General features: G+C 48.2%; 11 protein-coding genes across 11 annotated transcripts; 9 read left to right on the forward strand and 2 right to left on the reverse strand.

The window, feature by feature from the left end:
• Positions 1-10: 10 nt before the first annotated feature.
• N7471_001838 (putative guanine deaminase) lies at positions 11-1402 on the forward strand (the record flags this gene model as incomplete). The annotated part of the gene is made up of 1 exon (XM_057274559.1): positions 11-1402. One exon carries the CDS (start codon positions 11-13, stop codon positions 1400-1402), a length of 1392 nt encoding a protein of 463 aa, XP_057142738.1.
• A 229-nt stretch (positions 1403-1631) lies between these two features.
• On the reverse strand, positions 1632-4166 carry N7471_001839 (uncharacterized protein; the record flags this gene model as incomplete). Its single annotated transcript, XM_057274560.1, has 6 exons — positions 1632-1846; positions 1906-2175; positions 2234-2448; positions 2502-3829; positions 3890-4072; positions 4140-4166. 6 exons carry the CDS (start codon positions 4164-4166, stop codon positions 1632-1634), a joined length of 2238 nt encoding a protein of 745 aa, XP_057142739.1.
• A 688-nt stretch (positions 4167-4854) lies between these two features.
• N7471_001840 (FAD-dependent oxidoreductase) lies at positions 4855-6032 on the forward strand (the record flags this gene model as incomplete). The annotated part of the gene is made up of 2 exons (XM_057274561.1): positions 4855-5232; positions 5295-6032. 2 exons carry the CDS (start codon positions 4855-4857, stop codon positions 6030-6032), a joined length of 1116 nt encoding a protein of 371 aa, XP_057142740.1.
• Positions 6033-6553: 521 nt separating this feature from the next.
• On the forward strand, positions 6554-8834 carry N7471_001841 (PAS domain-containing hybrid sensor histidine kinase/response regulator; the record flags this gene model as incomplete). Its single annotated transcript, XM_057274562.1, has 2 exons — positions 6554-6859; positions 6947-8834. The coding sequence occupies exons 1-2, from the start codon at positions 6699-6701 to the stop codon at positions 8832-8834; spliced, it is 2049 nt and encodes a 682-aa protein (XP_057142741.1). The 5' UTR covers positions 6554-6698.
• Positions 8835-9959: 1125 nt separating this feature from the next.
• On the forward strand, positions 9960-13007 carry N7471_001842 (S53 family peptidase). The gene is made up of 5 exons (XM_057274563.1): positions 9960-10804; positions 10861-11124; positions 11178-11395; positions 11450-11570; positions 11633-13007. The coding sequence occupies exons 1-5, from the start codon at positions 10509-10511 to the stop codon at positions 12747-12749; spliced, it is 2016 nt and encodes a 671-aa protein (XP_057142742.1). The 5' UTR covers positions 9960-10508; the 3' UTR covers positions 12750-13007.
• A 421-nt stretch (positions 13008-13428) lies between these two features.
• On the forward strand, positions 13429-15016 carry akr1 (putative aldehyde reductase (AKR1); the record flags this gene model as incomplete). Its single annotated transcript, XM_057274564.1, has 11 exons — positions 13429-13475; positions 13531-13618; positions 13674-13687; positions 13761-13845; positions 13911-13930; positions 13986-14058; positions 14110-14239; positions 14294-14358; positions 14413-14541; positions 14599-14714; positions 14773-15016. 11 exons carry the CDS (start codon positions 13429-13431, stop codon positions 15014-15016), a joined length of 1011 nt encoding a protein of 336 aa, XP_057142743.1.
• A 423-nt stretch (positions 15017-15439) lies between these two features.
• On the reverse strand, positions 15440-17510 carry N7471_001844 (uncharacterized protein). Its single transcript, XM_057274565.1, has 3 exons — positions 16587-17510; positions 16160-16532; positions 15440-16104 (listed from the first exon to the last, which is right to left on the reverse strand). Exons 1-3 carry the CDS (start codon positions 16651-16653, stop codon positions 15567-15569), a joined length of 978 nt encoding a protein of 325 aa, XP_057142744.1. The 5' UTR covers positions 16654-17510; the 3' UTR covers positions 15440-15566.
• Positions 17511-17515: 5 nt separating this feature from the next.
• N7471_001845 (Zn(II)2Cys6 transcription factor) lies at positions 17516-19475 on the forward strand (the record flags this gene model as incomplete). Its single annotated transcript, XM_057274566.1, has 6 exons — positions 17516-17747; positions 17800-18194; positions 18246-18939; positions 18998-19107; positions 19162-19261; positions 19315-19475. The coding sequence occupies 6 exons, from the start codon at positions 17516-17518 to the stop codon at positions 19473-19475; spliced, it is 1692 nt and encodes a 563-aa protein (XP_057142745.1).
• A 210-nt stretch (positions 19476-19685) lies between these two features.
• Positions 19686-20021, forward strand: N7471_001846 (alcohol dehydrogenase; the record flags this gene model as incomplete). The annotated part of the gene is made up of 2 exons (XM_057274567.1): positions 19686-19779; positions 19924-20021. 2 exons carry the CDS (start codon positions 19686-19688, stop codon positions 20019-20021), a joined length of 192 nt encoding a protein of 63 aa, XP_057142746.1.
• Positions 20022-20851: 830 nt separating this feature from the next.
• Positions 20852-22772, forward strand: N7471_001847 (Amidase; the record flags this gene model as incomplete). Its single annotated transcript, XM_057274568.1, has 6 exons — positions 20852-21139; positions 21212-21334; positions 21385-21519; positions 21603-22457; positions 22506-22590; positions 22657-22772. The coding sequence occupies 6 exons, from the start codon at positions 20852-20854 to the stop codon at positions 22770-22772; spliced, it is 1602 nt and encodes a 533-aa protein (XP_057142747.1).
• A 561-nt stretch (positions 22773-23333) lies between these two features.
• On the forward strand, positions 23334-24128 carry N7471_001848 (rhamnogalacturonan acetylesterase; the record flags this gene model as incomplete). The annotated part of the gene is made up of 1 exon (XM_057274569.1): positions 23334-24128. One exon carries the CDS (start codon positions 23334-23336, stop codon positions 24126-24128), a length of 795 nt encoding a protein of 264 aa, XP_057142748.1.
• Between the last annotated feature and the right edge of the window lie 115 nt (positions 24129-24243).

Here is a 24243-nt window from a genome sequence, read left to right on the forward strand (position 1 = left end):
CTCGTGTATCATGGAAGAACTCGACAAGAACGCCAAACCGGTTTCTGGGTTGCCCCTCGCCTTTCACGGCTCGGTAATCCATTCCCGAAGTTTGAATGACCTCGAGATCTTAGAGAATTGTATTATGATTGTGGGAACAGATGGCAAGATTCAGGCATTACAAGCAAATGTGGAATCGGATCAGATCAACTCCATTGTCTCAGAAAATGGCTATGTACCGGGCGTTTTCCCAGTGAAATATCTCAAGCGTGGGGAATTTCTGTGCCCCGGCTTTGTTGACACCCACAACCATGCACCCCAGTGGGCACAGCGTGGTGTCGGAAGAGGGATTTCCTTGCTTGACTGGTTGAATAAAGTCACTTTTGCCCATGAGGCCAAGTTCCAAGATCCGGAATATGCCAAACGCATGTACGCCTCTTGCGTGACGGGCTTCTTGCAACAGGGAATTACCACCGCATCATATTACGGCTCACATCATGGGCAGGCAACTCGAATTCTGGCTGATGTCTGCTTTGAAAAAGGACAGCGCGCTCTGGTGGGCAAGTGTAACATGAACCGGAATGCCCCGGACTGGTATCGGGATCCGTCAGTGTCCGACTCACTGCACGAAACGCGTGAGCTCATTCACCATGTTCAGAAACTTGATCCAGAATATCATCTGGTGAAACCAATACTGACGCCACGCTTTGCGATTTCTTGTGAGCCGGAATTACTGGATGGGCTTGGTGCCATCGCCCGTGAACATCCCGATCTTCCAATACAAACACATTTCAACGAAGCAAAGCAGGAGATCGAGTTCACGCGTCAGCTCTTTCCAGAGTTTGATACAGAAGTTGATCTTTATCAGCGATATGGTCTGTTGAATGATCGATCCATTCTTGCCCATTGTATCTTTCTACAAGAAGGAGAGATGCGTCGCATCCAGGAACTTGGCTGTGGGGTTGCCCACTGCCCAATCGCCAACACCACTATGCAAGATTTTATGGTAGCACCTGTGCGAGAGTATCTGCGCCGCGGTATCAAGGTGGGCCTTGGAACCGATAGTGGTGGTGGCTACTCGTCATCCATACTGGATGCCATGAAACAGGCCTTCATTGTATCGAATGCGCAGCAGATGTTGACCCAAGGACGGGACCCTGCGCTTTCTTTGCGCGAGGGCTTCTTTCTCGCTACTCTGGGTGGTGCGCAAGTGTGTGGTCTCGATGACCGAGTCGGTAACTTTGCAGTTGGCAAAGAGTTTGATGCACTCGAAGTTCATACCACTGATCTTGGCCAACCAGGAGTGATGAGCCCAGTTGAAGATGAAGATACCATCCAGGTAATATTTGAGAAGTTTTTGATGACTGGGGACGATCGGAATATTGTGAAAGTTTATGTGAGCGGACGGTCGGTCAAAGTTTGATGGTAAGTATTAATTCATGAGAAATGAGAAATGATATATCTATGAGTTAAGGTGTGAGAATAAACGCCAAAACCCCAGTAGCCCAATTCGCAGGGGTATATCTAAAAGACTATTTTCTACTCCTGTATGCCCAAGATATCGTATATTACATAAGAGACGTAAAGTGCACTTGAAACACAGTAATTATGGTAAGATATGGAGGTAGAAAGACACCCAAATGAAGTCGTGATCAAGCGTTCTTGATCACTCCCAAGTTCCCCTTCGGGGGGCCAAAGTAGCCACGCGGTGGTAAGCCCATATAGGGCGTCCCTTTTCCGTCGGCTGTGGTTTTCGACACAGTATTTCCCCACCAGCCAAATGAACCGGCTGGAAGAGTTATACAAAAGAAGATGATTACTGTTGCAACTGCAACGCCGCAGTCTAGCGCGGCGGATAACACATAATCTGCGGACGATCAGCAAAAGAAGCAACAATGAAGGAGGAAGGATAAAAAAAAAACATACTGTATTTCGACCACCACGCGGGCTTGCGGCGACGGAGTACACCATTGAATATCAAGTTGACTATCCACCACGAGGAGAAGCTGATACCGGTAGCAGGTGGGACTTGGCTCATTGCACCGAAAGCGACGGGCCAGGAGACATAATTGGCAGCTTTCCAGCGACGACCTAGAAGATAGGTGATGACTACTACCGCGGGTCCGGCCATGAAAAACCAAAGGAGATTGCTATATATCTGCCCGGAAGAGAACAATCGGCCTGGACCAACAGCACCTGAAGGTTGGTTAGCTATATGACCTGGAAGAAAATCGACAATAAAACTGGAACTCACCCCAAATGAGAGATGAAGAGTATGTGACCTTTCCATGAGGGCAGATGAAATTCCCCTCGGCCTCAGGGGTGCACACACCATCAATTCTGGTGATCATGAACACCGTCACACCACATTGAACAATAGCTCCGATGAGTGTGGCAAGGCCTTGAGCTACAAAGAGAAGCCGTGGGGCGATGTGCATATAATGAGCCAACTTCATATCGGCGACAAATCTGAGATGGTGTTAATTCATGTCAATTCTGTTTTCAAACAGTATGTAACTCACTCAAGTCCTTGCTGGACGGCGACATAACCATAGAATTTGAAAGCCATGTTGGCCACTGGCTGCCCGAGGAAGGCATATCCGCCAATGAATTCCGTGAGCAGGTTAAGTTGGTTACTGCTGATATTTGTGAGGGCTTTGATGACTCCCACAGGGATAAAGTAGACCACTGGTAATACGAATGCCACAAGCACACCCCATGCCGGTAGGCCCGTATGCCACACCTCGTTCGTCACAATGCTCAAGACAAACATCAGGACAGTTACTGCAGCGAACCACCACCAGGGTACGGCTAGATATGAAGACATCAGTCGACTATGGACGTCTTGTTTGCTGGTGCCCTTCAATTGTTGCCACAAGTCTTTGCCATGATACAATGCGATGTGGAAAAAGATGCCCGTCAAGTTAGCAAAAGCAACACCAAATGTGATTGCATAGCCGGCTGGTAAAAACATGGGCGAATAGTTCCGATAAGCAGTTTGGTCGATACTCCCGCTCGGGCCCATGATACGACTGGTGTTATAAGGAATCCCAGTATTATCAAAGGTGTTGGAGTTGAGCAGTGGAAGGTGTGCGGAATACCAGGTGTTGGTGTAGTAAACAAGCGGGCACACGAGCCAAAAGAAGAGCGCAAATGACCCCATCACATTAAGGCCAGCCCAGAAGGGAACAAGCAGGGGGCTCTGATTGGCATAAACCACCTGGGCCCAATCGAACGTCAATAGCGACATCCCCAGTCCGGTGGTTTGTCCAAAGAGCTGATTCACGACCACATTGGATGGCACGATCCAGCAGATGAAGGCGAAGGTGCTGAGACCCGTAAAAAGATATCCCGGGACGAAGTACCAGATGGCGCCAGCGATGAAAACATAAAGAAAGAAGCGGAGACGTGTGATCCGCCAACCATCTGCGATAGCATTGGAGCGAGAATGGAGAGTGGTCAAAAGGGCTGCATTTGACAACACCTGCGGCCAAAGCATCGATGCCGGGCCGACTAGCCAACGCGAGGCCATGCCAGCTAAGCCGAAGCCGAATAATTGCGTGGTAATACACAATAAGACTTCAAATCCACCCTGCGATGGCATGTTATAGAACTTGACAAGCGCTTCGATAACTTGGGTGGCAGCAGCAGAGCCAATAGAGACGTTCGCCATGATTGTGATCAAGGCATGCTCCTTGATATTGAAATGCCGGTCGGGATTCAGCACCCCGAGAGGAATCCAGTTCGCCCAGGCGCATCCCAGAGGGAAAGCCAGCAATTGCGCCACTAGCGCACTGATATTCACACTGGGCTGTCGTAAGCTGAAGAACTGGTTCAGTCCACTACCGACCTGTGCCGGCGGTTAGTATTATCTTGCCGATCGTCCAGTCGCATAAAATAGAAGACATACGATAGTAAACACAATACCAATAGTCCACATGCGGACTGTGTTAACAGGCAGCGTCAAGTCATTGACTGGTTGGATGACAGCCCGCACCTCGGGGAAAGGCGAATCATCGGCTTCATAGGGTAAGATCTTCTCGACATCCCGATCGTGAAGAATGGCAATTCCATCTTGATCCGAATGGGCGTTCTGAGATGTGAAACAGTTAATTTAAAAAGATATGTGGGGGAGGATCAAGCTAAAAACGGGCACCCACCTGGCTCTTCTCAGCCCTCTCCATCATGAACCCGATCGTCTGCAGGAGCCTTCCCCTAGAGCAAGGGAGGGAAGCACAGCTAACCCCAGTTTAGTGTTGAGTCGGCTCGAGCCGAATGTTAGACCGACTAGGTACCGATGGCTGCATGAAGTGCACAGGGATATCCCGGTGAGCTAACAAAATGACCAATAAAGAACGGGCATTGGGGCATCTATCACATCATTTCCCTCCCCGGATTCCGTTCTCTTGGATAGGATTGGGTAAAATGGGTAAAATGGATGTACAAAATATATAAGAAGGGAAAAAAAAGTGACTGACGGGGATGCGACGTCGGAAGAGGCCGTTATTGACCCACTTTATTATTGCCGGAGTAAGATATAGCTTCGGATTTTTTGTGGAAAAAAAAAACATTATAATATTGAATTAATAGAATGAATCGAATTGATCGAATTAACTTTCAACTTAAGTAGAAATGCCGCGTTGAAGGCTTAAAAGCTCGAAACCCTGAACGTTGTTGATCTGCCCCTCCCCTTTTTTCCCCTTGTTTTTTGGGCAATTCGAAGATGTATTGACTATTTGCTCTAAGTCACCTCTGAATTCTTGATTCAATTACCTTGGAATCATTTCAACGGCTGGTTCAGTTCCACCGGGAACCTACGTATGTCCTCGGGAAACGCTGTGATATTCATCACCTGAACCTTGTACTCACCTCACAATGGACGAATGCGACCAATTGAATACCAATGAGGTACCCTTTTCTCAAAGACCCGTGGTAATCCTCGGTGCAGGGATCATTGGTTGTGCAACTGCCCGGCAATTGCTGCTGAATGGATTCTCCGTGGTATTGGTGGCCGAATATCTACCGGGAGATCAGAATATTTACTATGCATCGGCTTGGGCAGGAGCAGCGTGGCATGCTGCTGGGGGTATCACCCCTGATCAACAGTACCTCCAAGCTGTCACACATCGCATATTACTCAAGATGGCACAAGATGGCCCCGAGGCAGGGGTGAGCATTGTGAACGCACGAGAATACCTCGAACAAAAACCTGCCCGTGACTCGGCGGTATGGGGTAAGACGGTAGTCTCCAAGGTACTTTGCACTCCAAGTGATTCCCGCTATTGATTGATATTAACATTTTCCGTATTGTTTAGTTCCGGGAGATGAGTCCTGGTGAATACCCTCCCAATTTCAACTGTGCCTGGGCCTATGAAACGCTTGTCACAGATCCTACGAGACATATGCCATATCTAAGGAAACAGGTTGAGTCTCTTGGGGGTCGCTTTATCCGTCAACGTGTCGAGTCTCTTCAGCAGCTGTATGACATGTTCCCTGAATCACAGGTATTCATCAATGCAAGCGGTTGGGGCAGTAAAACCCTGACGGATGTGCAAGATGATAACTGTTTTCCGGAGCGAGGGCAGAATGTGTTTCTGGCAACTGATCAATGCAACACACTCCACTTCCGAAATGGCAAGGAATATACCTATGTGATTCCTCGGCCTCTATCCAAGGGGGTGGTGTTAGGTGGGGTGAAGCAACAGGGCAATCTGTATGAAAAATCCCTAAATTTCTCCCAAGTCCGGGTCCAATCTAACCTCCCCAGGTCACATGAAGTTGATATGGATATTGCGAGGGATGAGATTGCACGCGCGCATCGGTTAGCTCCTGAAATTGTCCCCGAACACCCAGCTGCAGAGAAGGTGAGTTATATTATTGGAATCCGACCATCCCGAAAAGGAGGTTTCCGTCTAGACTCGGAGCGAAAGGGCAGTCGGGTGGTGTTGTCAGCCTACGGGTTTGGGGGTGGTGGTTATACGTTTTCATATGGGATTGCAGATGCGTTGGTCAAGATGGTGGAAAGGGCCGAGCGCGAAAATGTGATCTTGTAGAAAGATGGAATCTCTGTGTCCAGTAAAATGATCAATTGCACACTTCTGCATTGTTGTATAGTACTCCGTACAGCTAAGACTATTAAACTATCCAAAGTACGCGCAATATAGCCGAGTTATTGCCGCCTGCCCCTCATTAGTAATATTTCTTTTTTCGAAGGTTCCAAGATTCCAAGGTTGAAACAGAGAATTACGTAGTACGTCATTTATAATACACACGTACATCCATGGATCCCATACATGGTTATAGTTCACTATGTATGTACATATGTATATGATACATAACTAGTATATAGAAGACAGAAGTTTTACTCCCGTACATAGTACAAATAGCATTACGTCGTTCCTTTTAAATAGGGTTCCAAGTTTAAATAGGTTCAAATGTTGACTAGTTCTAATTCTAATAGGTCGAATATTGTAATATATCTCGTTTTCATCTTCTGTTATCCACCTTGGCCTGGAACGCTATTGGAAAAGCGCATTTCCGGCCATTTCTCCCGTCCACTCACCTTCCATCCTCCCCTCGGTTGGACTCTCTTCAGCTTTCCCTCCAAAATCCCGGCTTTTAAAAAGTCCTGATTCACATCCTTATCCTTATCCTTATCCTTATATTCAAAGAATATCTTCTTGAATGACATCCTCACTTCCTCCCAGGCTGTTAGCAATATGCCTGTGGATCAGATGCTCCACCTGAGAATCGACGGCCCTATGAACAATGTCGATATGGTGATCACTCCTCCCGCCGAGAGCGACTTGAATCTTGAGAACAAAGCCCTTGAGCAGCCCATTGTGACCGGATCTTTAAATCGCATATATCGATTTACACCGTGAGAATACCCCCTTTGGACCCTACGAAAGGATATCAAGAATTATTCCATTATTAACCCTTCGCAGTAAACCCACTATTGTATTAGACGGCACCCTACGAATCGTCGAAGTATCCAACAGTCATGTGGAAGTCTTCAAGCGCCCACGAGACCAACTGTTAACAAAGAATGTCTACGATCTCCCCCTTCCATCCTCCCGGCCCCCGACATCGCCTCCCTGAGTGGTGCCCTCGGCACTGCCATATCAACTCGCGAAGTGCAGGTCATCAAGCGTATTCAGTTGGCAAAAGCCAACGCCTTGTTTTCACTCAGCGTGACACCCATATTTGAAGATGACTCCCTGATCTACGTACTACTGGAAGCCCAGCGGACCAAACACCAACGGAACAGGTCGAATTCCATGAGCGAACAAACCTATCTCAACGAAACCTACAAAATCTTGGTCGACACCGTGAAGGATTATGCCATTTTCATGCTGGATACGAGCGGCCATATTGCGACTTGGAATTCTGGCGCCGCTATTTTGAAGGGGTACACATCATCCGAGATCATCGGCCAGCATTTCTCCATCTTTTACGGTCGCGAAGACCGCGCAATGAAAAAGCCCGCCCGCGAGCTAGAGGTCTGTTTACAAGAAGGAAAAGTGGAGGATGAGGGCTGGCGTTACCGCAAGGATGGTACCCGGTTTTGGGCCAATGTCATGATCACCGCCATCTATCAGAATAGCAGCCATGTGGGATTCGTGAAAGTTACCCGCGACATGACCGAACGCCGGGCGACAGAGGCCCGTTTGATTGATGCATTTGAAGAATCTGCCAAGCTGAAGTCTGACTTCTTGGCCAACATGTCCCACGAATTGCGCACCCCGATGAACGGAATGCTCTTAGCTTTGACAATGCTACTGAGGACCGAATTGACTGATGACCAGCGGGAATTCGGGTCCATCCTGGAAGACTCAACCTCTATCTTGCTGCAGGTCATTAACGATGTGCTAGATTATTCTAAGCTATCGTCGGGAACCTTCCCCTTGAACCCAGACGTTGTCAACATCCCCAACGTGATCTCTGCTGTAGTTCGGAATTGTCAGTCAGCACTCAAGCCTGGTGTCGAAATCATAGGCGGTGTTAGCGAAGGCTTTCCTCCAAACCTCAAAGGTGACCCGCTGCGGTTCCGTCAAGTTCTGCAAAATATGGTCACCAACGCAGTCAAATTTACTGAGAGTGGTCATGTTCGAGTTCATGCCGCTTATGACATCGATGAAAAGGACCCTGATATGTATGTGATTTCCACGAAGGTAGTGGACACGGGTATCGGCGTCCCTGAAGATGCCACGAACACCCTCTTCACCCCCTTCACGCGATTCGCGGACACGGCCGCAAAAAGATACCAGGGTACTGGCCTTGGTCTGTCGATATGCAAGAGCCTGGCTGAATTGATGGATGGAGCGGTTGGATTCCATGCCAACCCCGACGGACCCGGCAGTGTGTTCTGGATGACAGCTAAGATGGCTCGCCTTACCTCACCAGTATCTCCAGTGAAACAGAGGTTGCAACCGGCTATACCTGAGGCATTGGATAATTCCGCCTCGCTCCAGAAGATCGCCCCACACAAACACATCCTCCTAGTCGAAGACAACAAGGTCAACCAACTTATCATGTTGAAACTTCTCAGCAGCTTGGGTTTCAAGCGCGTCGATGCTGCCTGGGATGGAGCGGAAGCAGTGCGTATGGTCAAGCAGAAGCCTTTGACCTATAATGTGATCCTAATGGACATCAGCATGCCGGTCATGGACGGATTGACCGCCACTGAGCACATTCGACGGATGAAACTCGATGTGCCCATCCTTGCATTGACGGGCAATGCTCTCAAGGGAGATGCAGAGACCTACCTGGCCAAGGGGATGGACGATTACATCGCTAAGCCATTGCATCGGCAGCAGCTGGTGGATTTATTATGGAAATGGTGCGGATCCTGAGTGGTTGCTTATCCCAAATTGAGAAGGAAATTGTGCCCCCGAATATCACGTCGCTAATTTGAGGCCGTCTTTCGATGCGACCACGACACGGCAGTTGAAACATACCCGTGCCAGCGTCATGGACGAGACACTCTGCGGTCGAACCGTCAGGTTGAGAGTTTCCAACCACATCCCCTTATCGATGTGGCAGAAATGCTGCCATTTTCACCTGAACCGTCCGGACAACAGTCCACCAAACGGACCTTGAAACCACCTCCTTACAATGCTTTGAGTTCTGGGATTTCCTGGGACTTCTTTCACATTGTGATCTCCAGTTCTTCGCTAATCATCTGCACCTGAATCTCGACGGCAATGCCATCCCCCGACATAATAAAGTTCCCTGCACATGACAAGAGCTATCATCTTTTGCTCGCATGACTTCTGCTTGGAGAAAGCACATGCAACTGTGTTTCTGCCGCCCACGTTGCATGCAGCCTTGGTCTTCTGTATCAACTCTTTAATACCACTCATAAGATCATCCCCCGTATGCGGAGTTTAGGCAGCCGCGTAGTGGGTGGATGACAGTTGCGATGCAAGACTCGATACAAGAATGGTCCTCCGTAGTGTTTATGGTGTTGGAATAGCAACCAACCTTTTTAATCGTAAGTTGAAACAAAGTATGCAGAATGCATAAGACTGGGTGGGATATTACTGTTTTACCACCTGGGCAAGTAACCCCAATAATTCCGCAGTCTGAATTTTAAGCAAAGATGATGCTTTAACATTAACAGTTCTGCTTTATGGTCGGGCTGGGTCGGGCTGGGTCTCAAACCAATTCATTAATTCCTCTATTCCTGTTTTTCATAACATTTCAGTATGGACATCTTCATCCAACACCCTGAAATGAGGGGTTTGAGGGGGAACCAGGATCGTCGACCTCATTTCGGCATCAAATCATAACGAGAAACCTTTTGATTATGATTCGACCGAGGCATTTCCTTGAAGAAATACTCTCCACACTTCCACTAGGCAGCCCTTGACGTCCAGTGGCTCAAGCCTTCTGCGTTTAATCATGTGCTGGTTGCATTTCCATCGCCTCGTTGCCAGTCAATCCCTCAGGGGCAGTTTTCTCCCGAGGTACAACGCCGATGATCTTTGATTTTCGCATGAGATCCTGTTCTTATCTCGGGCTGTAATTGCTGAGATTATGTTCGGAGGTTTGGAACCAATGGACCCTGTTCTCCGACGGACGACAAAGATACATGTTTCTAAATGTTTTGAATCTCGTCGACTTGATGGGTTGTAGCGACGCCATTTTCGAAAAGTCGCCGAAAAACGCAACCCCATCATGGAAGATATATACTCTCCGTGTCAATGATCTTCATATGGCCCCCGTGTGACCTGCCTTTAACCTTCCGAGGGGTGTCGATTTGGTTTGATCTTGTTAGATGAATGGCTCCGAGGAACCTCACCCCGATGTTCAACCCTTAGCGAGATACTTACAGGCTAAGACAAAGTTACTGACAAGCAGGATAAGCTCTATCCTTAACCCGTTTTGATTTCCCGGGGTCTTAGCATCATTGATCGACTGGCTGTCTTTCCTCTTGGATGATCTCAGTCCAATCGAATTCAATGGTGCTCGACCCCCAAAGCCCCATCCAGGCCCACCTTGGAAGAGGGGAGATGCTATAAAGAATGCCTTGTCCGCTGCGGGTCTTTTTTTCACATGATTCGCAAGTTCGAAGGAGGAAGCTGAATTGGCAAACTGCTGCTAAGACTATTACCATGAAATCTTTCATTATGCTTTGTGCCTTAGCGGCCGGTGCGATGGCAGTGCCAACGGCTCATAGTTATCAATTGCACGAGCGTCGTGATTTCATTCCCAAATCTTGGATTGAAGGCAAGAAGCTCGACGGAAATGTGTCACTACCTGTGCGAATCGGGTTGACCCAGTCTAATTTAGACTATGGCCATGAGCTACTTATGGACTTGTATGAACTTACGCAATGGACCTTCCACCGTCTGAAACTCACATGGATTTGTCTAGGTCCAACCCTTACTCGAGCCGCTATGGGCAGCATCTGTCCATTGATGAAGTGCACGACCTGTTTGCCCCGACTGAAAAAGGCGTGAATGACGTGCGTTCTTGGTTGGAGTCGGCTGGTATTGCAAAAGACCGCATGACGCAATCAGCCAACAAGCAATGGATCCAGTTTGACGCCGATGCCGAGGAGCTGGAGAATTTGCTGCACACAAAGTACTATGTCTACTCACATGCTGAAACGGGCCGATCGCATGTGGCCTGTCGCGAGTAAGGCCTGTCATTTAGATTGAATCTACAGTCTCGCTGACCTCTGACCACAGATATCATCTCCCGAGCTCCGTGCGTGAGCACGTCGACTATATCACTCCAGGAATTTCTCTGCGAGAGGTGACTGATGTCCGGAGATCGACTGATAAGCAGAAACGCTTCGTGGATGGGATCCCCCCTATCCTTGAGCCGATCCTCCTACCACTTGAGGAGCTGTTCAGCGAGGCTTCATCCTTTTGCTCCCAAGCCATTACACCCCAATGCATCCAACGTAAGTGATCGGAATACAAATACCCACAGACTGAATATGCTGACAGGCCTACAGAGATGTATAACATCAGTGAGGGTCACTCTGCTACAAAAGGAAATGAACTGGGAATCTTTGAAGGCATCGGGGATGTCTATGCTCAGGAAGATCTAAATCTGTTCTTCTCGAATTTGTACTCGTATGTCATTTTGAATCATATTTCGTCGAGTTGGTTGGATTTCGAACTGACTTGTCCTGCAGGAAAATCCCCCAGGGCACACACCCAGCTCTCAAGTCAGTTGATGGTGGCCAGGCTCCTACAGACATTTCCAATGCTGGGGCTGAGTCCGATCTGGACTTCCAAATCTCTTACCCGATTATCTGGCCACAGAACTCCATTCTTTTCCAAAGCGATGATATGCATTACGAAAACCATTATACCTTCCATGGCTTCCTCAACACGTTTTTGGACGCCATCGATGGCTCGTACTGCAGTACCATCTCGCCTTTGGACCCTACATACCCCGATCCGGCAGACGGGGGCTACAAGGGCTCCCTGCAATGTGGCGTGTACGACCCACCCAAGGTCATCTCGATTTCCTATGGCTCCGCCGAGGCGGATCTCCCCATTTCCTATCAGCGGCGACAATGTGCCGAATTTATGAAGCTAGGTACAATGGGAGTTTCCGTGGTGGTCGCTTCGGGTGATTCTGGTGTGTCTGGACGTGGAGGCGACCCCACCCCAAGCAACTGCCTTGGCTCGAATGGCAGAATATTTGCTCCAGATTTCCCGGCCTCTTGTCCATACCTTACTGCGGTGGGAGGCACTGAAATCCCTACGGGGTTCTCACCAGAAGATCATAAGGAGCAAGCTGTGACTAGGTTCCCGTCAGGCGGCGGTTTCAGCAACATTTACAAGGCGCCTGATTATCAGGCCCAGGCTGTTGCCGATTACTTTGACAAGGTAAAGCCCTCATACCCATACTATGAGAGCGTGGACAACAGCAGCTTCGGTGAGAATAACGGTATCTACAACCGGATCGGACGTGCCTATCCAGATGTTGCTGCTATTGGTGACAAGGTCGTCATCTATAATAGGGGAACGGCCGTGTCGATTGGTGGGACATCGGCCTCTGCACCCGTATTTGCTGGAATCCTCACCCGCATCAACGAGGAGCGACTGGCCGCTGGCAAGTCCACTGTTGGCTTTGTCAACCCTGTATTGTACGCTCACCCGGAGGCATTCTTTGACGTGACGAAGGGCACTAACCCGGGTTGCAACACTGATGGCTTCTCTGCGGCCGAAGGTTGGGATCCAGTGACCGGATTGGGTACCCCCAACTATCCAGAACTTTTGAGGGTTTTCATGGGCCAGTAGACTAGTTTAATATAGGGCGATCTCGCTTTTGTGGACACATTCAGGGACAATGAACACAGGGAATTCGATGCGATTCAATACAAGTTCTGTTAGAAAAGCAAAAGAACCGTGATAACGACACAGGACTAAAATATTGTACCATTCTCGGCACAAGACCGGAGCGATCGCACCGACAAAGCCAGTCCCCTGCAGGGCTCAAGGGATTCGATGCCCAATGATGTGTCTGACAGGATTGCCAGCAAACCAGCAACAAAATTGTAAACATGGAAAAGATTAATACATCATATGTAAAAGGAGTTAAATCGCCATTCCACATCCAGAATGACATCATAAATTACCCCGCGGGGGGGGAATGGGGTCTCCGTTATGTATATCCTTCTTATATACAACATAGTACTACGTATATTCGTAATATATAGTGTACTATATTTGGAATAATCGCAGATATATCAGTAAACTGCCAATTACAAATGTGAATGAATGCAAATGACTTTCTCATTACTCCATATTCAGCTTAAAAAAATATCGTTTACTTCCTCGGTGGAGTCTACTCCGAGAGGGGCGTGGGATGGACAGTCCAGAAGCCCCGCAGGAGAACTGAACAGTTAAAGATTGGGGGTTTTCATTTCTTTCTCTTTTTCTCTTTCTCTTCCAATTATTCTTCAATCTCTTCAAAATCATGTCTCTCGGAAAGAAAGTCACTCTCAACTCCGGCCACCAGATCCCGTGCGTATATTCTGGAGAAAATATGGAGAGACTTCATCACTGACCCCACGTTCAGGCAGCTGGGCTTTGGTACCTGGCAGTCTGCCCCTGGCCAGGTCGGTGAGGCTGTCTATGAGGCCCTTAAAGCTGGTTACCGCCACCTGGTATGTAAATGTCCATCATTTCTTCAAACTATTCGCTAACCCCCACCCCTCTTAGGATTTGGCAACTATGTATGCAGAACCAATCCCTTGATCGTGAAACCCCGCCCATTATAATTGCGCCATACTTACCACCTGTTCACAGCTATCAGAACCAGCGTGAGGTCGCTGAGGGCATCAAGCGTGCTTATAAAGATGTCCCCGGTCTGAAACGCGAGGATCTCTTTATTGTAAGTTTAATACATACCGACTTGGGATGTTACACGATTTCAGTAACTGACATGTCATTATACAGACCTCCAAGCTGTGGAACAGGTATGCTATCTCCAACTACATTGTTACACTACAAATTTATTGACCCTGCATGTAGCCAGCACCGCCCGGAGGTTGTCGAGGCCTCTTTGGATGCTTGCCTTGCTGAGCTTGAGTTGGATTACCTTGATGTATGATTATTCCATCTAGTGATTCGGTGGGATATTGCTGACAGAACCCAGCTTTACCTTGTTCACTGGCCCGTTGCCTTCCAGAAGGGCGATTCATACTTCCCGCTTGTTGCCAACAGCACCGTCGAGGGTGGTGATGTGATCATTGACGATGGCGTCTCTATTGTGGACACCTGGAAGGGTAAATGGATATTTTGTGCAAATTGGAAAATCAGACACAGCTAACTCCTCTTAGCCATGACTCAGCTCCCCAAGAGCAAGGCTCGTTCCGTCGGTGTCTCCAACCACAAGATTGAGCATGTTCGTATCCTCTCTACCCCAAATTCGCCATACATCAGCTAATACGCCCCGTAGCTCGAGGCTCTCATTAATGGCACCGGTGTCGTCCCTGCCGCCAACCAGATCGAGCGCCACCCCGTACTCCAAAGCAATGACCTGATTGAGTACTGCCAACAAAAGGGAATCCACATCACTGCTTACTCTGTACGTATCTATTTCCTTGGGCTGATGAGAGAAGCGAAGTGCTGAGCAAAGCTCTAGGCATTTGGTAACAACATGCTCGACATTCCCCTGCTCATCACCCGCCCCGAGGTCAAGGAAGTTGCCGAGTCTGTCGCAAAGCGCACTGGACAGGAAGTCAGCCCCGCACACGTCATGTAAGATTATACACGCCCTTTCTATGGTCCTGCCCCGTGAAAGCTAACAGTCTTCAAGTCTCGCCTGGTCTCAGGTAGGCGGACACAGTGTCATCCCCAAGTCGGTCACGCCCTCGCGCATTCGTGACAACTTTAAGGAGATAGAACTCACCCCCGAGGAGGTTCAGAAGGTCAGCGTTCTGGGCCAGAACCGGAAGCGCTACAACACCCCTTATGCTGCCAACAAGCCTCGTTGGAATATTGATATCTTTGGCGAGCCCGAGGAGAAGGCCGCTGATCACAAGGTTATTCTGAGTGTTTAATTTCGCTGATCGCCCCAGGCGCTCACTGGTTGAATGGGATATAGATATCCTGTGTTCTATGGAGCGTCAACAGGCTTGCACCAGTGCCGATATATCTAGATAACTTGCCCAATAATCAACCGATCAAAATCAACGGACCATCCTGTACAATTGCCTTGGCCTATGCCTGTTAAGTGCCTGATTTATGAGGCGCTGACAATACGTTGCTGGTCCTGGAGTTCTAACAAAAGCCCTCCCACTGAGTTCCTAACAGAGTGGTCACAAAGCGGGCTGGCGGTGGTGACATATTTATCAAACGCGAAGATCCCGAAGACTACACAAGCCCATGTAGATATAGTGTTGTAGGCCAGATTCACGTGGCCGTAAACAGTTGCCTTCTTTGAAATTCGGAAATGAGGAAAAAAAATATTTACTACAACATGTCGCATTCAACAAAAAGATCCAAGGGTATATGCATGATTGTGAAAAGCTGCCTGTCATGCCGCTTATGCTATCTCACGGCTGTTCTATTCATTGTCAAGATAATCTCTTCCCATCAATGAGGATCACCTTAGTCTGCGTTTATTGGTCGCTGATGAGAGCTCAATATTGGTCCCGCGTCCAACTCGTGATATTCCTGGACTGGAGTGGATCCATCCGGGGCCTCATAGACTGAGCGACCATCCAATAATATCGCCGATCCCACTGGCTTTCGAGGCAAGAGAGTCTGCGGTTCTTCTGGACGTGATGCTTCTTCCTGAGGTGAGATACTGCCCTGAGAAATGGGTGCCTTTTCATCATGTGCCGCGACAGTTGATGGGGTTGATGGAGGTGGAATAGTTGATCGGGCCCCTCTAGCTCTCTGTTTCTGGCGCCGTCGCCGAAGTACAAACCATAGGACCAACACAATCAGAAGGATAAACACGATTACACCCACTGCAATTCCGCCCTTGGCTCCTGGACTCAGGCTAGACGAGCCACTGGAGCAAATATAGCCGTTTTTGAAGACTCTGTCGGAGTTCAAAGTGTCTAATGTACTGCATGACATGGAACTGCTGCCTATGATTGTTGTCCGACCTTTAACTTGATCAAGAGAAGGCAGTGACACACTGCCATATTCATCAGTATCTTAGAAGGTCGGAGTTAATGTTGCAATGACCCTACCTGTCGAACAATCCCGCTAATTCCAACTGTCCGTCAACTTGTTCCAATTCTTGGAATCCCAGTGTTTTCAGGTTTGGATTCCCCGTGATGATTATGCTCGAAGAAACTTGTGATAGCGCGCCCATGGTTATGGTTGTGAGTGACTTGAGGGTACTCAGTGTGATACCTCCCTTCACACTGTCCAAATCAGGGGCAAAAAGACTCGTGAGCTCCGAGGCACCCTCAGCAATCAATGCGCCCTTGATTTCCTCAACATTATTGATGGTGATCACTCCGCTGGCAGAAGATGATATCGTAATACTTCCGTCGAATGTGTCGCAGCTGCTCAGCTTGTCCGCCTCGCTTTGACTCGAGATGGTCACACTGCTTGAACCTATAGGGAATGAGCTACACAGTTGACAAGACAAGCAAGCGATACATTACTTACAAGCATCAGAATCAGCGACCGCTCTTTGCCATGCACTGGCAATCGCCAGAAGGTAGATTATAATCATCCGTACGGGTGAGGTCTGCGAAGCTCCAGTTACTTTTTTGACATGACAAACCCTGAATATTGTTTGCGCGAAGGACTGGGCATTCGCAGTTTTAAGGTCAACAATATGAAGGGAGGCGGAGTCGAAAATTCCCGGGCTTGGCTGATTGTACTTTGTATGTCAATTGAGCATCAAGACTGCCGATATTCACCGTCTGTTTATAGTGTTGATTGGTCAACTTCGGATGTTTTGTTTAGCGATACATGCCCGAAACCGACGGCCCACTGGCGGATCGATCGTTGTGCCTATGCAATTTCGATTCCAAGGCACGGACCGGGAGATAAAATGCGCGAGTTCAGTTTGCACAAATCATTCCTCTACCTACCATGGATTGATCATCATAAAGTCTCGGCACCGAAGCCGTGTTGCTATTTTTGTACCGGAGTATGTCGTAATTCGATACTCCGTACCTGCTCTACTATTCCGTATGGAGTGCGGAGTACGGGCTGGGAGTATTGAATAATGGGGTAGGTAGGCAACAGGATTGGCAGCCCTTGGCGGCCCGGTCTGGTTCAAAATCCCCCACATGAACCGACATCACTGAAATTTCAGAGGAATCAAAAGAAAAGAATCCACATGTGCATACATATAGAATAATGTTGTAATATCAAAACCTTTGCAACCTTTGCAAAACCTTTGGACATCCATTTTATGCCCGAGGTCCTTGGTACCGTGAGTGGCAAACCATGGATGTCGAAAACTTTCTTGAGAATTCCAAGGTTTCCCTAAAAGATGACTCAGCATATGCGGGGAACCTTGCCCATCATGCTCGGGGGTTCTAAATAGATGAACCTGATAACAGCCACCTTGAGCTGATATCTCTATGAGAGTAGGCAAGGGCTGTGAAAGGTGTCGTAATCGACATATCCGATGTGTGATTCCCACCGGTGCATCAACTTGCACTCCATGTTTGCGACTTGGTCGCGCGTGTCATCTCGATCCCCGCTTTCAGTTCAAGCCTGTTCACCACGTTTACCAAAAGAATAATGGTGCCACTGCCCGATTCGAGTTAGATTGGGATAAAGAACAAGTTTGGGTGGATGTATCCCAGCCTGGTAGGTGTATATGACCTAACTATGCCTTTGGTTATGTACTGATCTTGTCCAGTGACATTCGTCCTTGAGGCGAATGATGAATCGGCTGGAGACGAACACAGTGCTTTGGAACAACACAGCACTCTAGCACCAGAATCGGTTGGAGACGAATACAGTGCTTTGGAGCAACACAGCACTCTAGCCCCGGAGTCGGTTGGAGATGAATATAGTGCTTTAGAGCAATACACTCCGGCACCAGAGCGGGTATCACATGGTCGCAGTGGATGGACTCAAGATCTTCACTCGGAGGACACATATCAGGCTCAAGTTCGCAGCCCAATCTATGAGAATCGATCCCGCCAGGACCCTACAAACAGTCCCCTCAGCCTGCTGTCGGACAATGGATCTGCACTGACACTAAGAGAGGCATCACTGATGCGCTCCTTTATCCAGAAATTAGCCCCCTGGGTGAGCTATAAGCGAAGTCTCATCTTAGGGTTACATATCTGACCATTATAGGCCGATGTTTGTGACATCCATTCACATTTCAGCAGCGAAGTCCCAAGACGGGCATTGGAGAATAACATGGTACTGCAAGCCATCCTGGCTCTGTCTGCGCGACATGGTGCAATCTTGGCCAACGATAGTGACTGGGAGGCCTCGGCTTATCACGGACAATGTTTGGAATTATTAATTGCGGCATTAGATCAAGCCGAGACGAATTGTGACGAGAACATGCTCATTGCGGTCGTGATTCTTCGTATATACGAGGAGCTGGAAACTAACACTGACCAACAGTTTCACCTGCTTGGATCCAATCGTTTGGTGAATCTTATGGGGCGCTCTGCCTCCGCTGGCGGGGTGGCAGAGGCAGTGAGCTGGCAGTTCTTGCGACAAGCTATCTATGCATCGGTAGTACAGTATCAACCTTTACAGCTCGACATGCAGAATTATGAGCGCTCGTCAATGTTTCACCGCCACGACGACGGTGCTTGTGCTAATAGAATCATCTATCATTGCGCCCGCATCCTACAACTATGCTGCGATGCGCCCGGGCATATTGTGGAACGGGATACCTGGCACCAAATATCGGACAGCGTGAAAGAGTGGAATCAAACCAAGTCCACAACCTGGCAACCTATTCGGTACCAAGCATCGAATGTGGCTGCTGGCCGCCCTTTCCCTGAGGTATGGATGATATCCCCGCCTGCAGGTATGTCTTTATAGTCCCAATGACGACACAACCTGAAGTTACTGACCTCAATCAAAAGTGGTCGGAATGCAGTATTATCACTCGGCGTGTATTTTCCTCACTTTGTCTGAATCTCCATCGCACGGTCTGAGCGATTATGAAAGGGCCCGATCAAGGCGTGTGAAGGAGGTAGTCAACCCAGAGCTCTGAGCGACTATATTTGCAAGCTGATACAATTCGTAGAAAACGATTGCCGACCATCTTGTTGTGGTTATCGGACTGTCGCTGTCCAACGAAAGCGTAGAGAATGCCTATTTCATGGCCTCCCATTTATTACATCGCTGTTCGTGTGCACTCCATATTCCTCGACACTCTTGCCCGCTGACCCGTCGTTAGTTGGCTACTGTCTTCGGAACGTAGTCGAGCAGGAAGGATCATTGCAATTTTTGACCCGAGTAGAAAAAACGCTAGGATGGCGCACTTCATGGATAATGCGGGAGTTGGAGCATCAATGGACCGAGTTGGCTGCTTTTGACTCAAGGGACAAGATACAGTAGATGTGTATGAGCCCAAGAAAGCAAATACTCAGAGTTGAGAATGATTCACGACGGAAATATTTGCTTGGCCCAATCTTGGAATGAACAATGTTCGAAGCCAAAGGGGAGAGAATATAAGGGAAGTTGTTCATCCGCAATATAACTTCACTGTATGACTTGTACAATTGTATCACACTGAGTTGTCCTACAACTCTGAATTTGAAACCCGCAATGGTCCTTTCAACTTCCCACAAGTGTGCTGCGCCCAAAGAGGCTGGAGGACCTCTTATGATCGAGGAGACCCTGTTCGCTCTACTCGATGCAGGTGAGGTGTTGTTAAAGCTTGAGGCATATTATGTTTGCTTTTTGGGTCACATTGCTCAAGTGTAGGGTATAGGTGGATCCTTGTATGTCTTTCTGACTACTATCCCAGTATAGCGTATTACAGTACTAACATTTGCTAGCACAGTTGTGCCCGGTCATCAGAATATTGGAGAAGTTGTCGCAGTAGCAGTCGGAGATTCCGTCTCGCAGTGGAAGGTTGGGGATCGCCTCGGTGGAGCATGATTGAATGTAAATGGTCATGACTAACCCAAACCCATGTACCTACTTCTTGTGCTGTGCCGAGATTCCAAGCAATATTTCGTGCGGGATCTGGAAGCCCATGGATCAAAAACAGCACTTGGGCAGCAAGGAGGACCCGGCTGAAGTGTTGCAAAAGCTAGACGGCCGTCCCTCATCGTGGCAACAGCTGACGCACGCGTGATACCGCCCTCGTGGAAAGGACCTTCGACCCTAAGAAAGATTTTGATTTTAGCCGCTAGGGTACATTAATAAAAAAACCGGACCGAGATGCTAATGGGAAACAGTGCTCTGGGAGGTGGCGTTTGGCACGAGACTGACGGTAAGCCTCCATAAGCATTCCTTTCACCAGGGTCCTTGACACAACTGTCGACAGTCATGCGACAGATTTAGAAGAAATTATTGAGTTCAATGAGCCGGAGTAAGTCCACTGTATGGTCCAGACATTTTCGCCGAACAAGGCAAATTAGGCATATGGTACACCCCTTTGGGACCACTTTGAGCTTGCTGACCAGGTTGCAGATGCCTTAGTTCCAGAAACAGTGAGATGCCGCGCGATGATTAATATGGACTGAAAGACCCCGGGAAAGAGTAATGAACTAGAGAAATAGCTCCATATGTAGATATCAATTTCACAACGTGAGGCCAATTTAAGTAGTTTGCTTGACTCCCTTGAATGGCCAGATGTTCGATGCGTTGGCTCTTGCGCGTTAACCTTGCATATAAAGATCTTCCACCTTCATTTTCTCTTTCTCTTTCTCTTCTTTATTCTCTTTCATCTTTCCTCAACACACAACAATCATACACAGTCAGAAATGGAAACTGAACCGTGGGAAGTGCTCGTGCACAAGAAGCAACTTGAAGATGCTGCTAAGATACCAACTGAATGGCGCATTTCGGATGAACTGACTAAGTTATCCGAGACATCTGGCATAAATGTGCTTGATGTTCCATGCCAGTCGGGAATCTTGTCAGCAAAACAACTCGAAATAACCGAGAAATATGATGCAACTGATCTGCTGGACAAGATTCATCGTCAAGAGCTGTCTGCTTATGAGGTCACTGAAGCATTTTGCATTCGCGCTGCGATTGCACAGCAAGTGGTATGTGTTGACATGACCTCTCTCTTGTCCGCCCTTCGAAGGCTTAGCCACCAGCTTACAATGAACTCACAGACTCGATGCCTCACTGAGACTTTCTTTGAGCGTGCCTTGCAGCGCGCAAAGGATTTGGATGAGATATTATCCAGAACAGGGACACTTGTTGGGCCGTTGCATGGCTTGCCCATTAGTTTCAAGGTACGACAACATTTCTGGACAGCGAATTTGGGTACTGATATCATATGAAGGATTGCTTCAACATTGATGGGGTTCCGTCTACGATTGGATTTACCTCGTTTAAGATTTACCTCGTTTATCAAAAATGGGCCTGTCAGTTCAACTTCTCCCGCGGTTCAGATTTTACTCAACTTGGGAGCCATCCCGTATGTGAAGACAAATGTTCCCCAGACAATGATGGTCAGTGATCTTACAATCATAAACGTGCCATAATTGCTCAACGTACTAGGCCGCTGATTCGCATAACTACGTGTTCGGCCGCACACTCAATCCTCATCGATCGAATCTTACCGCTGGCGGGTCGACTGGGGGAGAAGGGGCGTTGATTGCTATGAGAGGTTCGGTGCTTGGCGTTGGTACAGACATTGCGGGCTCCATTCGAATCCCAGCTATCTGCAACGGGATCTATGCATTGCGACCTTCCGCGGACCGCATTCCGTATGGGGGACAGACTAGCTCTGCTCGCGGGGGGCTGGCCGGGATCAAGTCTTGCGCAGGGCCCTTAGCAACATCAGTCAGAGATCTGGAACTGTTCATGAAGCTCGTGACCAATGCAGACCCATGGCAATTTGATTCTTCGGTTCTGTTTTCTCCATGGCGCACCGTTGCCCCCAAGTCCGCCCTGCGACTCGGGCTCATCCAGGAGGATACCCATTTCCCTCTGCATCCACCAGTTTTACGAACTCTTACAAGTGCAACCGAAAAGCTTCGAGCAGCTGGGAACGAGATCGTTCCTCTAAATACTCTGCTCATTCGAGATGCCTGTGTGTTGGCGTTTCGCATGTACTCGATGGATCCGGCTCGGACTCCGTTCAAGCACATTGCTGCCAGTGGGGAACCAACCATCCCTGCTTTGGCATCGACATCTCTGTACCATAGCTACATGCCATATGGATATTCCCCATTGACACTTGAAGGGTTGTATGACCTCAACGTGGAGCGCAATTACATCAAGGAAGAGTTCCGCAATCTCGTTATGCAGGCAAAAGTGGATGCCATTATCATGCCCGGCTATCAAGGTACCGCTCAACCTCATGACCTGTTTGGCTTTGTGCCCTACACTGTCCTTTGGAATGTGATGGATGTAAGTCTACCTCTTCTCATTTTATGGTGGTATACTAATTCTCTAAAGTACCCGAGCTGCATCATCCCGCATGGTAAGGCGAACAAGAGCGCCGACAAGGCATTCATTCGGAGTGTGAACTACAAACCTCCCTGTAAGTGTTATAATTTTTTTTCAACCATTATGACCGATGGATTTAATGCTGACTCCGGAGTTTAAGATGTGGCGGATGACATTGAGGGAGCTCCGTGCTGCGTGCAGCTCGTTGGCAGAAACATGCATGATGAGGAATTGGTGAAAGCGGCGGAGCTTGTGTCCAAGACACTCGAGCTTTGAACCATCCCGCGACCGATAGAATGGAGGTTCTCTCAGAAAGGAGGATACATGAGTTAAAAAATTGCACATTCGTTTTGCGGAATTTTCCTTGGATTTCTCGATGACCCACCTGTAGATTATCCAAAGCTACAAGTCTAACAGTCTCAAACTAGAAAGTATCAGCTTAGGGGTTTAGGGTACTTCATGTCTATTACCTATATATGTAAACCAAATCTTACTCCATCCCGGTAAAGGCAGTGCAAGGGCAGAGGAAAATGAAAAGAAGATCTGACAACGGACCTCGGGATATAATATTCGGCCCTCACGCGGAAGAAAGCCAATAGAGAATTTCTCCTAAAACATAGTTCCTTGGCCTCAGTGCCTTCGGGATATTTGGCCGCGAGAAAATGTTGGAATGTCGTCACTTCATTCGTGAAAACCCCGCAAATCACTTTCCTGCATTAAGGGATTTCCACCAACGGGAGAAATGGATCTATTCACCGACATATGAGTGCTATAAGTTCATTTAAAACAGTCTTTTGTGGAGAATAACCCAAAGGGATTGCATCCATGAACACAACAATGGCCATGATCTTGAAAGCAACCGGAGTGGCTCTCAGTATCCTATCTTACGTTCAGGCATATCCTTCCAGTGCCTTAAAACACTCGCATAAGACTCCATTTTTTGTTTTGGCAGGTGATAGCACTACAGCCACTCAATCCTCGAACGGAGGAGGATGGGGGGATGGCTTTCTCAACACAACTCTTTTTAAAGAAGCCTCTGGTCGCAATTTTGGCCACAACGGTGCGACTACTGTTAGCTTCCGAGACGGAGGTGATTGGGATGAGGTTTTGACGACCGTGAGACAAGTTCGAGACGATTATCATCCATTTGTGACAATCCAATTTGGGCACAACGACCAAAAGCCAGCTGCAAACATTTCATTGTCACAATACACCAGCAATCTTGAAAAGTTTGTGACCGAGGCTTCTGATGCTGGGGCTACACCAATTCTCGTCACTCCTCTATCTCGGCGCAACTACGATAACTCAACAGGGACACCACGTATAGTCATGAGTCTCGCCAATGAGACCATGGCCACCATCACTGCCGCCCATCGCTCATATGCTACCTATATTGACCTGAATGAAGCGAGCACACGGTACCTCAATGCAATCGGGCCAGAAAATGCTTTTACATACAATCTCAACCCAGCGGACTATACCCATTTGAACGTGCCCGGGAGTACTCTGTTTGGGGGAATTGTGGCTACACTGATTACCCAGAAATTTGACACTTTGAAAAAGTCTGGATATCTGCGCGTGAATGGTAAACTCAAGAATGATGTTGACTATGGGATCTATTACTGGCCTTGACTAGACCAAAGAACCACTTATTCTCCAAGAATACAAGATGTTATCTCCGTCCATAGTCCCATAAATTTGATCAAATTGACATAGCCAGCTTTCTTATATCCCTATCAAACCACAT

This window comes from Penicillium samsonianum, assembly GCF_028829775.1.
Source record: "Penicillium samsonianum strain IBT 33392 chromosome Unknown utg000001l_segment0_segment0, whole genome shotgun sequence".
Lineage (NCBI taxonomy): Eukaryota > Fungi > Ascomycota > Eurotiomycetes > Eurotiales > Aspergillaceae > Penicillium > Penicillium samsonianum.